The 14688-nt window shown below is 39.3% G+C and overlaps 1 protein-coding gene across 19 annotated transcripts in view; it reads left to right on the top strand.

The window, feature by feature from the left end:
- Mllt10 (MLLT10 histone lysine methyltransferase DOT1L cofactor) overlaps nucleotides 1-14688 on the top strand; it is a 141438-nt gene that overhangs the window by 15473 nt on the left and 111277 nt on the right. For 13 of the 19 annotated variants that reach the window (XM_035442802.1, XM_027405283.2, XM_027405284.2 and 10 more), the window contains one exon: nucleotides 14440-14494. The exons of 2 other annotated variants lie outside the window; for them this stretch is intronic. In XM_035442802.1, the coding sequence (XP_035298693.1) occupies nucleotides 14440-14494 (55 nt within the window). Of the gene's footprint in view, nucleotides 1-5003; nucleotides 5070-14439; nucleotides 14495-14688 lie in introns of all 19 variants that reach the window. 4 more of the 19 variants (XM_027405292.2, XM_035442804.1, XM_027405293.2 and 1 more) reach the window with 2 other exon arrangements.

Below are 14688 nucleotides of genomic sequence, written 5' to 3'. Positions count from 1 at the left end.
TATTGCAGGGCAAAACATTTTTTATTCTACTCTTCTGTATTTTTAATAAAAGTAAAGGAGGGCTAGGGATGTAGCTCAGTTGTAGATTGCTTGTGTGGTGCAGTGCATATGATGTCCTGGTTTTTTGATTCCAGCACTCCTTCTCCCCCAAAGAAAGAAAAAAAAGACAAAAAATTAAAAAAAAAAACTCATAAAATTTATTCCTTTTTCTTTTATATTTGTTTATTTTTTAATTTTTGAGACAGGGCCCCTCTATGTACCCTTGTCTGACTTAGAACTTTCTGTGTAGATGGAGATCATGCTGGTCTTAAACTCACATATCTGCCTGCTTCTGTTTCTTGAGGGTTGGGACTAGTATGCAGTGCTACCCCAGGGCAAAATTGTGTTTTTTTTTTTTTTGACACAGGGCTTTTCTTAGAATAACAGTCCTGTCTGTCCTGGAACTCACTTCGTAGGTCAGGCTGGCCTTGAACTCACAGAAATCCACCTGCCTCTTGAGTGCTGGGATTAAAGGTGTGTGCCATCATCACCTGGCTGGTTGGTTTGTTGCTTGCCTGGCCGCCCCCCCCCCCCCCAGGAAAGCCTCTCTTTGTGTAGCTCAGGGTGGCCTCTGCTCATGGACCTCCCAGATGCTGGGATTATAGGTGTGTATCATCATTTTTGAATTGAAGAGGAAATGTGAGACATAGATAAATACATAGTAATTTGTTCAGGGTCATGCTTGAAACTTGGGTACTTCAAAAATTGGCTAAATATATTGTTAAATGCTTTAGATTTTGTGTGTGTGGTGTATGAGACAGAGTTGAACTGATGGTCTCATGCATATAAGCATATGCTCTGTCACTTAGCTCTTCTTTAACCCATGCCCAGAAAAGTTAATACATGCACATTTGTATGTATTAACTACCTTAAACTTGACATTATTTTAGAATAGAAGTAAAGTGAAGTAGTGTCTGTGGTGAGGTTGGAAGTGTGCCATCATTTATTAGTACTCTTTCATGAGTGGGTCATCTCATAGATTTATTTTACTACTTTTTGTCATTGTTCAAGTCCCATAAACCCTATTTTATTCCTTTTACCTTGAAAATCAGGATGGGGAAATTTGTAAAAGTGGGTTTTCTACTCCTGATAACTTTGGGGGCAGGTGGAATGTTGGTTTTTTTTTTTTCCTCTCTTTAAAATATGTTTTATTCTTGGTCTATCTTTTGTTTGGAGTCAGCTTCTTGACAGGTAGTTCTGACTGGCTTTGAACTCCTGATCCTTCCATTTAGTATTCAGAATGTTTAGATGATGGGTCTCTGACTCTCAGCTTTCCTCAGTTGCCTGTAGTTCTTTGTGTAGGTTGGGGCCTTGTAGGCTTCCCCTCCCTCTCCACTTTGGCATGTCTGTTGTTGTTCTTGTTGAGCTCATGGTTAGGCAGGCATGATAGTGAGGTTCTATGGGAATGGCTTCTGACATTACAGGGACACAGTGTCAGTGAACTCCTTGATTCTCTGGGTTTTATAATCTCCGCCATTCTTCCAAATGTTTCCTAAGCCTTAGGTACTGAAGTGTTTGTAGATGTAGCCATTGTAGTTGGACTCCACATCTATGCAGCTGGGTTCTACATCAATTCCCACCATCCACATGGCAGCTCAAAACTGAAACTCCAATTCTAGGTATTCTTACAAACTTACACAGATATAACATGCAAACAAAACACCAATGCAAATAAAATAAAATAAAAAAAAATAAAAATAAGATTTGTGTGTGAGTGTTTAGGCAACTTGTAAGTGCACCACACTCATGCAGTCCCCATGGGGCTATAACAGGGCACTGGATCCCCTGGAACTGATTGTGAGCTGCTGTGTTGGCGCTGGGAACAGAAACCCAACACAGCAGCTGGGAACAGAAACTGGGTCCTCTGCAAGAGCAGCCAGCACTGTTTTAGCCTCTGAGCCATCTCTCTCCAGCTTTGTTTTTAAATCTAGATTCTATGTATAAGATAACTTTAGTCCAATACATAGTATTTTCTTTATGGATTATTTTTATGATTTCAAATTTAATAGCTTTTTTGTAAGGCTAGACCATATTAATTTCCCTGTTTTTTTTTTTTTTTTTTTTTTAAAGAAATAGTTTACATTTAAATATGTGATCCATTTTAACTTAACTTTTTGGTGGGGGGGTGCACGCAAGGTTTCTCTGTGTAGTTCTAGCTGTCCTTGAACTCTGTTGACCAACATGGCCTCAAACTCTGGTATTCCCCTGCCTCCACCCCTTGTGTGATGGGATTAAAGTCATGTGCCACCTTGCCTGGCTATTTTAAGTTACTTTTTATAGTCTATGGGTGTCTTGCTCTGTATTTGAAACATTTTTCTTTCCCTTTTTCCACCTGTGCCCTCTTCACACTTTGGAGCTCAAACCATAACCTTTTGCATTCTTGGCAAATATCCTAATACTGAGCTATCCCCAACTCTAGCCCTTGGTTTCTGAGCTTCTACTTCCAAGGTGCTAGGATAACTATCATGCCGAGCTTGTTTTTTTTTTCTTTTCTTTTTGAGACAATGTCTATGTATGTAGCCCTGGCTGTCCTGGAAGGAATTTTCTGTGTAGGTCAGTTCTGCCTCTGCCTCCTGAGATCTGGGATTGAAGGTATGCTCTACCATGCCTAGTCAAGCTGAACCCTTTAAAACACATATATCAAATGTTATACATTTCCCATTCAATTATTTGTGTCTATTTTCCCATTTGAGTTTTTGTCATATGACTTTTTTCTGTAACTTACCATTTTCTTTTTCTTTTTTCCAGACAGGGTCTCTCCACACTTGGTGGTTTTTTTTTTTTTTTTTTTTTCTTTTTCAGATAGGGTTTTTCTGTAGCTTTGGAGACTGTCCTGGAACTCTGGCCTTGAACTCACAGAGATCTACCTGCTTCTGCCTCCCAAGTCCTAGGTCTAAAGGTGTGTGCCACCACCTCCTGGCCTATAATTTTAACCAGATTAAAAAAAAAAAGGTTTACTATTATATTCTCTTCTGTATCACCTCCTTTGGGACTCATTATACATATATTTGGTTTTTTTGACATTGTTGTAAAGGTAACTGAAGTTCACCTTTCCAAGTTCTTTCGGCTTTGTTTCATGCAGGTTATTGAAAGTTACTTGGGGGTCTGGGGAGATGGCTCAGCGGTTAAGTGCTTGTTGCATAAGCATAAGGATCTGAGTTTGGATTCCCAGCATTCACAGAAAAAGCCAGGAATGGTGGTCCCTGCTCAGAGAGGCAGCTAGGACATCATTGTGATTTTCTAGTCAGATAGTCTAACCAGTTGGTGAGCTCCAAGTTCAGTGTCTAGATGGAAGGCCATAGAGCAAAACATCTGATGTCAGCCTCTGGCTTATTATATGCTCAGATGCCTGGGTGTGTCCACCCCTACACATATTTGGAAACACATGTATATATCACACTATGTACAATAAACAAACATTACTTGGTTTTATGTGCTGGGAATCAGTTTTTCCTGTCAAACTGTGATTTTCAAGCTTATAATTTCAAAGTTTTATTTATTTTTTGAAATGGTCTCAGGTAGTCTTGAATTCCTGAACCTCCTGCCTCTTCCTTTCAAGTGCTAGGATTATAGGCAGTTAGTAATATAGCTCAAATTTTTAAATCTCTTTTTAAGGCAAGGTTTCTCTGTGTTAATAGCTTTGGCTGTCCTATAGATCAGTTTGGCCTCTAACTCACAGAGATCCTCCTGCCTCTGCCTCCCAAGTGCTGGGATTAAAGGAGTGTGCCCCGACTGCCTGGCAAATTTTTAAATCTTTTAGGTTATTACTTGCTTGCTTCCTCTAGCTTTCTGCTTATTTAGTCATGATAGCTTTTAAAGGACTTGTCTAATAGCTGTCTGCATTACACTACAGGTTTGATTAATTCTTATTTCATTACAGGGTAGAATTTTCTTATAAATTTTTTCTGTGAGTGCATGCGTGCATGTGTTTGTGTGTGTATGCGTGCGTGTGTGCCTGCGTGCGTGCGTGAGTGGTTGGCTGGCTCTGTTAAGAGAGCGTGAGGAGGAGGTACATGCTATGGTGAGTGTGTGGAGGTAAGGGGACAATTTCAATGTTTGGGGGTCAGTTCTGTCCTCCTCCCACGGGTTCCAGATGTTAAACTCAGGTTATCAGGATTGCTCTGTAAACCCACTGAGCCATCTTTCCAGCTCTCTCCTGTTTTCTTATCCCTCTGATGTCATGTTCTGACTTTTGGGAGAATGTATAATTCACTTTGTTTAATGCTGGATGGACTTTGTTCCCTCTGATTCTTCCTGGCTTCGGATAGGCCCTTACATGTAAGTGCTGATTTGGTTTTCAACTAAAAGTTCTAGAATGAGCCTTTGTAGATTTCTTCATTTCTCTCTCTCTCTCCAGCTCTCTACTCATTGCTGGTCTCCTTTGTGAACTCTAGCCACCTTGGCTTCCTTGGACTCCCAGCTCCATTTCCTCAACTTGGGGAAACCACAGGCCCTGTCTGGGTTCCTCCTCCCTGTTCCTCGGCCTGAAAACTCTCCCAAGGCAGTAAGCTGGGCACTTTTGTGGCTTGTGTCATATGTTTCTTGTCTTTTAGGTATCATTGTCTTGTTTCTTGTCAAGTATCTTCAGTGCAATTGTTTTACTCATTTCTTTGTTAGGTTTTTATTATTTCATATAAGAAAGCTGAATTGAGTTCTTTTTGTTCACTGCATCTTGATTGGAAGTCATGTCATTGTGATACTTGGAGTGTCATTGTGAGCAGTTGATATTGAGCATGTTGTGGTTTGTGTGTTGACCTGAATTCTAAGTCTGCTCAAAGCTTTAGCTTCTTTAATTTTTCTACCTAGTTTAATTTGCATAAGGTTTTTATGTGTTGGAGATACCATTCTTTGTTAGAGAAATGTTTTATATATACTTCTTTAAATCTGTATAATTTCACCTATTTATTTTCTTAATTGTACCCATAAGCAGAAATATTTAAATCTGATGAAGTCTAATTTGTCAGTGTTTTCTTTTATAGTTGTTGCTTACTGTGAGCTAAGACACTTTGCCTAATCCCGAAGTCATGAAGGTAATTTCCTTTAAATTTTTTATTTTTGCTAATTTCTATTTAGGTCTGTGACACATTTCACAATATATTTTTTTTGTAGGTTTCAGTTTTTAATGTGTGGCTATGCAGTTACTTTTGTATGAAACCTTTCTTCACTGCATTGCTTTTGTATAACATGCTGTAGAAGTGGGCCCTCTTTCAGAACTTTGCCTTCAGTTGGTCTGTTCATCTGGTCTCAGTTTTATGCTGTTCCAAATATTTGTAACTTTATTATAATATTTTTTCAAGATAGGGTTCCTTTGTGTAACCCTGACTGCTCTGTAGACCAGGCTGACCTCGAATTTACAGAGATTCCTGCCTGCCTCTGCCTCCAGAGTGCTGGGATTAAAGGAATGTGCTACCACTGCTCAGTGTTTTATTATAAATCTTGAAGTTAAAATTGCAAGTCTTTTAATCTTCCTTTTTCTCTTCAAGAGCACATAGTCTGAATTCACATTCTGTATAAATATTAGCTTTTCATGTTTTCTCCATAACGTCACTGAGATATTAGCTTTGAATCTGTAGATAAGCGTTAGAATTAACATGTATGTATGTATGTATGTATGTATGTATCTATCTATCTATCTATCTATCTATCTATCTATCTATCTATCTATCTATCTATCTTGGACATGCCCAAATGGTATTACAGTTGTGCAGCATCATATGTCACCCCATCTTTCTTTTTTTTTTTTTTAAAAGGCAGGGTCTCACTAGGTATCATTGGATTACCAGAAACTCTCCTGTAGACAAGTCTGGCCTTGAACTGCTAAGAGATCTGCTTGCCTTTGCTTCTGGCTCAACCCTGTTTTTCTTTTTCTTTTCTTATATTGTGTATATGTGTGTGTGTGAAGGTCAGAGGACAATTTGTGGGAGTCTCTTTTGCGTTCCCTTCACTCTGTAGATCTTGGGGACTCAGGTCATTAGGTTTGTCAGCTGAGTCATTTCAGCAGCCATAGCACTATTTTTTTTTCTTTTTTATTAGTTCAAATTAGGAACAAGCTTGCTTCACATGTCAATCCCTTCTTCCTCCCCTTCCCCCCAACCCCCTACCTCCCCCTCTACTTAATCCCCCCTCTCCACTTCCCAGGGAAGGTAGGTCCGTTGATGGGGACTCCCCAAAGTCCACCACATCATCCTGGGCTGGGCCTAGGCCCTCCCTCATGTGATGGCACTATTTTTTTATTTTTTTGTTAGTTTTTTTTTTGTTTTTTGAAACAGGGTTTCTCTGTGTAACAGTACTGGCTGTCTTGGAACACACTCTGTAGAACAGACTGGTGTTGAACTGAGAGATCCACTTGCCTCTGCTTCCCAAGTACTGGTATTAAATTAAACGTGTGTACAGCCACTGCTGGGTTTGAACTTACAGTCCTGAGTGCTAGGATTGCTGGTTGAATTTTTGCAGTTCTTTTGAGTGTTGAGATACTGATGTGTATATGCGACTATGCCTGGCTAGAATGACACTTGCTAATTATTTTTAGAATTGATTTTTATTTTTTATTTTTGGAGACATAGTCTTCGTTTATATCCTTGGCTGGACATCAACTCACTTATGTAGAACAGTCTTGCCTCAAACTCAAGAGAGCTGTATGCCTCTGACTCCTAAGTGCTGAGAATAAAGGCTTGTGGCATCAAGTCCAGCATATTGTTGACTTTTTATTAATTATTTTTATATTGTTTTCAAATACAGATTTTATTATTTAAAATATATCAACAAATCAGGACATAAGCTGCCTTTGAAAATATCTTTACGTTTACCAGTCACTAGCAGAAGGGAGAGGTGGTAGGCTGTGCCACATTGTCACTTTCTATGGTCCTGGGATTAGTCATGTGGCAGAGGGGGAAAGGGAAACCTGAAGGAATAAATTGGTGTGTACTAGTTTCTAGGGTGCCTCAGGTAGGGAAATACAATGGCCTAGACTTAGGTCAGCTAAGAAGGTTGCGGTATGAGCTCTTGGTTTGCACAAGAAAGCTGTCTTCTATCTCCAAGAATTAGCTAGCTCTGGGAAGGACAGTCTCTTCAGAGTAAGCATTAGAAATATAGCAGGTGCTATATTATAAATATATGTAAAACCTTGGATTTGACCTCTAGTACTGTGAAAACAAAAACCAAACAACAGCATGAAAATATAGCTGGGTGTAAAGCAAGCACTTGGGAGCCTGAGACTGGAGGATTGCAGTGAGTTATCTGAGAATTTGTATTGTAAATGGGTGTTGAGTTTTCTGAAATCCTGTTTTTGTATTAAGTTGATTATATTTAAAATATTTGAATTTCATGTTTTATTTTCAGATGTTACACTGATCTTGTATTCATGGGATATATTACTTGTTCCTGATGCACTAATCTCTAATGTGTTGTTGGATTCAGGTTTTTATATTAGATCTTTTTACATTTACGTACATCAGGATTTTTATTATTTTTGTAGCTATTTGCTAGGTATTGATGTTACTGGTTTTATTTTATTACTGTTTGAGTTTTGTCCTTTGGGACAGAGTGTCATGTAGCTCAGGCTGACCTGGATCTATGTTTTTATTTTCTAAGATTTGTTTTAATATGTATGTGAATGTTTATCTGCATGTATGTCAGTGTACCACTTGTGTGTTGGGTGCCTGCAGAGTTAATGGATGGTTATTAATTGCCAGGTGCAGGGAATTTCGCTCTAGTCCTCTGGAAGAACAGGTTCTATCAACTGAAGGGCTTCAGGGTCCTGCTTCCCTCCCCAATTAGTAATGCTCCTGTTCTCCCAAGTTCTAGGATTACAGGGACTTATCACCATCCCAGTAATAGTTATTGGTGGGGTCTTTATTGTTTTTGTTTTTTGGAGTCGGGGAGTTGAGGCAAGGCTTTTCTGTGTAATCCTGGTTGTCCTGGAATTAGCTTGTAGGCCTTGAAATCACAGAGATCTGTTTCCTGGTGCTGGGATTAAAGGTGTTTGTCACTGCCACTCAATTGTTTATTAATTTTGAGACAAGGTTTCACTGTGAAGTTCTAGTTGTCCTGGAACTTACTATATAGACCAAACTGGCCTTGCATTTGTGATGATCTTCCTGTATGTCTCCCAAATGGTGGTATTATAGGTTTTTTTTTTTAAAAAAAAGGTTGCAATTTTAGCTTCATTATTAACAAATGATCGATTGACTTGCTTTTAGGCTTCCCCAACTGATTCTTTTCTGTTTTATCAACCCACTTTGCTATCCTCCCCCCCAACTTAACGATAAAAGACCATTTATTTATTTGTTTCTTTGCTTATGTGTGTGTATGGAAGTCAAAGAACAACTATGGTATTTGATTCTCTCCACTGTGTAGCTTCTGAGGCTCAAACTCTGGTAGGTTTGATGACAAACACTTGCTAGCCATCTTGCTAGCCCTAGTCTGTTCTTTCAGCATTTTTTGTTTAGGTGGGATCCTACATTGTTAATTTTATATATTTATATTGTGTCTTGAGCAGGAGGTGGTGGTACATGCCTGTAACGTACTCTGAAGACAGAAGCAGGGAAATTATTCTAAGTTTCAGGCCAGCTTGGTCTAGATAATAGATTCTAGGCTTAACCAGATCTGCATAATGGGACCCTGTCTCAAAACAATTTTGTTTATAAGGTCTTTGGTGAATGTATCATGTTTATCTAAAAATACATGCTTTATACTATGGCTCAAGTTATCTGTGTCTTTGTTGTATGTATATTTGTGTATGTATGGAAGCCAGAGATGTGTGTTTTGTGTTGCTCACTAAACTTTGAGTTTACCTATTTTGCTAGCCAACTTGGTTGGCTATGACTAGCACAGCCCCAGAGATCCCCTTATCTATTTCAACCTTTTCAGTGCTGGGAATTACAGGTGTGAGCCATTATTTTTAGTGTAGTTTAGACTTATAAGTGACTTAAATATATTTCAGAATTACTTTTCTTTTTAGAATTACTTTAATAATATACAACTAATTAGTTCAAACATTTGAAGTTTGTAATGTCTGAATTTTTTTTTATGTGTGTTTGTGTGCCTGAGCTGCCAAGGCTTGATTTTTAGGCATCTTAAGATTTAACTTCTTTTTTTTTTTTTTTTTTTTAAAGTCAGAGTCTCACTATATATATAGCTCATGATGTCCTGGGATGTACTATGTTGACTAGGCTGGCATCAAATAATAGATCTGACTGCCTCTGCCTATTGAGTGTTGGTGTTAAAGGTGTGAGTTACCACACACAGACTGATGTCTGCTAGTCCTAAGATCCTTTCCCCAGGACTGGGGTTCTACACTGGTGCTGCCATGCTTAACTTGTTTCACATGGATGATGGGGATCTGAACTCAGATTTTACTCTCCCAGACTCATTTTTTCTTTTAGTTGACATCTGCTTGCCTGCCTGCCTGCCTGCCTGTCTATCTATCTTTCTGTCAAACATATGTGTATGGGTGTGTACATGCTGTAGTGTGCTTGTGGAGGTCAGTTTTCTCCATCTTTGAGAGAGTTCTCTCAACAATGTGAATCCTTAGTTTGGTTGATTCAAGTCATCAGATTTGATAACAGGTAATAGGTTTTCTGTAACCTGATAATAGGTTTCTCTACCCACAAAGTAAGCCAGATCAAACTGAACTGAACAATATAACAACAGATTTATTTGAGTAATCAACTCCCGGTAGGTTCTCCAGTCTCAGAGATCTAGCTTGGAGAAGCTTTATGTCCCAACTAAAGCAGGGAGATTATATAGCCTGTAGGTGATGGGGTGATGATGTGTTCACCACAAGCTGGGTTTGTGCCCAAGCGTGGTCAAAAGCTGGAATGCTTACGCAGGGACTTGGGCTGCTGACAACAACAGGGGAGGAAGTTGCTATAGTTGCCAGGAATGTTGAATTGGGCTTTTCGGGGCCTTTTCTTTGTTGAAGATTCTCTGAGAGGGCGGTGTTTGCGGGGAGGGAAAGAGGGAGGAATGGGGCTTTCCCAATGATGCAGGGGCGAGATGGAGGTTCCAGCTACACAACTGAGTTATTTTGTTGGGTCAGTTTATTGTTGTTGTTGTCATTGTTATTAGCATGTTTGTAAATATGTGTTGCACACATGTTGTGTCGTGGTGCTGTCATAGCAAGCAAGTTGAAGCCAGAGAACAACTGTTTTTCATATTTATGTTGTTTCTGGAGATAGAACTTAGCTCACCAGGCTTGCTGAGGCATCTTGCCAGCCATTCCCCTTATTTTTACAAAGTATGTCTTTTGTTTTTATTTTTTTGTTTTTCAAGACAGGGTTTCTCTGTCTGTGAAACAGTCATGGATGTCCTAGGGACTCACTCTGTAGACTAGGCTGGCCTGGAAAGAGATCCGCCTGCCTCTGCCTCCAGAACACTGGGATTAAAGGTGTGCACCACCACTGCCCAGCCATAGATTGCTTTTTAATGTTAGTTATTTGTTTCTGAGACAAAATACCTACCAGAAAGAAGGAAGGGCCAGGAATGTTAGCTTACATATATCATCCATTTCGCTCAGATCTCCAGTAACCCAGTTTAGGGTGGCTCTGCTGCTTGAGAATGCTCACCTCACAGATACTCCACTAGATGTGCTAGAGTCTCCTGGGTGATTGGCCACTACAGTTCTGCTCATAGCAGTTGCATCTATAGTGCTTTTCTTTCAGTTCTTTATATTTTGGGTCTCTCTCCCTCCCTTCTTTCTGTTTTACTCTTTTTGAGACAAGGTAGTGTGTCTGTGTGTCTGTGTGTGTCTGTGTGTGTCTGTGTGTGTCTGTGTCTGTGTGTGTGTCTGTCTCCCCCTTGATGGCCTAGAGTGTGCTTTGTAGAGTAGGCTGGCCTTGGACTTGTGGCAATCCTTGTCTCTGCCTTTCCAGTGTTGGGATCTGTATCACTGCGTATGGCACTTGAGCTTCCTTTTTTGTTCTTGAGTTCTCTGAGCATTCCCTTTTTGTTGTAGTTGTCCTCTTCCTTTTTTTGTTATTCTACTGAACTTAATTAAACCCAGAACCTTAACCATGCTTGTCAGCTTTCCACAACTCAATTATATCCCTAGATTTGTTTTAGTGTTCAGACAGGATCTCCATATAGCAGAGACTGGCCTGTAAATCACCATAGCCCTGGCCAGCCTGAACTTGGCTCAGTCCTGATTCTTATGTGCTCTGTGCTACCAGGCCAGGCTTTATTGTTCGTTTGTGTTTTTCTTTCTCAGAGTCTTGTGAGAGCTAGGTATTCTTTCTACCATTTAGCTGCATCTCTAATCCCATTCAATTATTTTATAGCTTCTTTTCCTTTGTTGATATTTTCTGTTTCATTTATTACAGGTACATTTTCATTTTATTTCAGGTTTTTATTTATTTAATTTCGAGTCTCAGTATATATTTCTGGCTGGCTTGGAGCTCCATAGGGAACTAGATCAGGTTGGCCTCAGATGCATGGAGATTTGAGATCTGCCTGCTTCATATATATTTTAAAACTCTTCTGCTATCTCCAAAGTCTGGATAATCTTGGAGTTGACATTTGTTGACTTCCTTTGACAACCTTTTTTCTGGTTCTTTACTGGTCAAGTGATATAGATCATCTCACAAACATTATTTGTTGAACAGGTTATGCTCTTTTGTATTCCTTTGTAGGGACTGATATTTTTAGTTTACTAGAATCTTTGTCTAGTCATTACTTAGCACCTCTTAAACCAAGCATGGTGGAGCATACTGAGAATTGTAGTACTAGAAGGTCTAGAGACAGAAGAATCAGAACTTCAGCGTATCCCACATAGGAATTTGTACAAGACTGTCTTAAAAATAATAAAAAAAATGAAATAGATATGTTAATATCTTTTTGTGTGTAGAAGTTCAGGCACATACATGCCATAATGCATGTGTGGAGGTCGAGGACAACCTTGAGTGTGATGGTGGGTCCTCATTATTCATCTTGTTTGATGCAGGTTCTCTTGTTTCAAACTGTATGCCAGGCCTGCTGCCAGTAAACTGTAGACTGCTTAGCTGTGCATGGGTTTTGGGGATCTGAGCTCATCTCACTTGCTTGGCAAGCACTTTATCCATTGAGCTGTCTCACCAGCCTTGAAATTGAGAATTTTAACATTAGAGTTGGTTGATTGGTTGGATTCAAATCACCTTGTGTGTATTTTGAATACCTATTTAATGTTTTTTTTTTTTGAGACAGGGTTTCTCTGTGTAGCTTTGGAGCCAGTCCTGGAACTTGCTTTGTAGACTGGGCTGGCCTTGAACTCACAGAGAACCTCTTGCCTCTCCTATTTAAGTTTCATTTTGTCTGTCTGTCTGTCTGTCTGTCTGTCTGTCTGTGTCTGTCTCTGTCTCTGTCTCTGTCTCTGTCTCTCTCTCTCTCTCTCTCCCCCCTTAGCTGGGCTTTCTTGCCCTGTATATGTGTGAGGCTAGGTCAACAAAAAATCTGGGTTAGTTTTATAACTATAAGAGTAGGTTCTTACTCTTTAATTTAATTTGCTCTATTTTGGATTCAGATCTTACTTTATGTACACCAAAGTTGTTCTGAACCCTCTGTTGTGGTTCTTAGGTATTATGACTACAGGAGCCTCTAAGAGTTGACTGTGTCTTGTCTTCAGGGTAATGCTTTAAAAAAAAATTGGTGTACTCTCATGCTGGTTTTTCCAAGTTTCTTATCTGTCATGCATTTCATTCAGGTAACAGTTACTTTGTATTCTCCAGAATTTAACAATTGTTACCTGTATTACAGGTTTGTCCTCTCATAAGCTTACCGCTTTCAGAAGTCTAAATTCATTTATTGTAGATTAAAAAAATTTATGATATAGTTCAGTTGATTGTAATTACTTTTCTTTTTAACTTTTCCTGTTAAATTTTTGCAACAGGCCTTTATGTAGCCCAGGTGGGCCTCAGATTTGGCCTTGAGCTCAAGAAATCAGCTGGGCCATTGTTAATCTTTTTTTTTTTTTTAAAGATTTTATTTATTTATTATGTATACAACATTCTGCTTCCATGTATATCTGCACACCAGAAGAGGGCACAAGATCTCATAACGGATGGTTGTGAGCCACCATGTGGTTGCTGGGAATTGAACTCAGGACCTCTGGAAGAGCAGTCAGTGCTCTTAACTTCTGAGCCATCTTTCCAGCCCCCATTGTTCATACCTTTAATCCCAACAGGGGAGTGGTGGTACATGCCTTTAACCCCAGTATTTGGAGGCAGAAGCAGGCAGATCTCTCAATTCCAGGCCAGCCTGGTGTATAGAGCAAGTTCAGTTCCCCTTCCCCCCCAAAATTAGTTTTCTTCTGCCTCCCAAGTGTGCATGACTATGCTCAGCAAGCTTTTTTTTTTAAATGTATTTTAGAATTCATTTTTATTTATGTGTATCTGTGTGTATGCCATTTGTACATGAGTGTGCATGCTTGTGCCTGAAGAGTCCAAAAGAGAATGTCAGAGCCCCTGGAATGGAAGTTAAGAGACATTGTGAGCTGCCTGATGTGGGTGGGCACTAGGAACCTAACTTGGATTCTCTGGAAGAGCATCTCTCCAGCCCTCAAACTAGTTCTTGCCTGTATTAGAAACCAGTACAGGCAAATGTCACAACCTTGTTTCTGGCTTATGTTGAAAGTTGGGTTTATTTTATTTTTTGTTTTTGAAATGTTTTCTCACTGTAGTCCATGCTATCCTTGAGAATGGTAGTCTTGCTTCAGCCTCTGAGTGCTGGGATAACTGGTATGTCCTACCATGCCCAGTTTTTTTTTCCTCCCCAAGAGGTGGTCTCAAACTTCTGGACTTAATTCATCTTCCTGTTACAACATCCCAAGTATTCTGGTCCTCTCAATATCCATACCCCCCCTCCCCCCCAGGGTTTCTCTTTGAAGCCTGGAACTTGCTCTGTAGTCCAGGCTAGCCTTGAATTTACAGAGATCCTCCTGCCTCTGCCTCCCTAGTGCTGGGATTAAAGGCATATGATACCACGGCCGGGCTAGGCAGGATTTTTAAAGTATTCTTTTAAAGAAGTTGTTAATCATACTAGATTATTTTGAGGGATGGAGAGATGGTTTAGCAGTTCTTAAAAGCACTTGATCCTTTTGCAGAGGACCTGGGTTAGGTTTCCAACAACCACAGGATAGGTCACAATCATCCATAGTTCCAGAACCAGGGGATCTGGTTCCCTCTTCGGCCTCCATGGATACTTGCATACACGCAACAAGAAATAAAAATGAATCTTTAGAAAACAAGGTATTTGCAGTGAATAGCTATTTTGTGAGAAGTGTTTTGGAATTTTCTTTGTGGCAATGAATAGAAATGCTACTCTATTTTTGTTAGTTTTGAAGTTAAAGGAAAGATATGGTTTTGGTTTTCTGAAAAAAAAAAAAGACTTCATTGCCTTTTCCTTTTTTTATTTTTAATTTTCTTTAAATAGAGATGTGAGCTGTGTCCCCATAAAGATGGAGCTTTAAAAAGAACAGATAATGGGGGTAAGTACAGTCTTTCAAAAATATTGAAAATTAGAATGATATAGTACTTAAAAGTATTTGATAGTTCATATTATTTCATCAAACTAAATATTGTTACTGAAATATTAATGATGATGTTCATAATTAGTTGGAGACAAGACTATGTGATCCCGGTTAGCCTGAATTCTCCATCCTCTTTCTTATTGTTCCATGTT

This window comes from Cricetulus griseus, chromosome 3, assembly GCF_003668045.3.
Source record: "Cricetulus griseus strain 17A/GY chromosome 3, alternate assembly CriGri-PICRH-1.0, whole genome shotgun sequence".
NCBI lineage: Eukaryota > Metazoa > Chordata > Mammalia > Rodentia > Cricetidae > Cricetulus > Cricetulus griseus.
The sequence above is the reverse complement of the archived record's forward strand: the minus strand, read 5'-3'. Positions and strand labels throughout refer to the sequence as shown.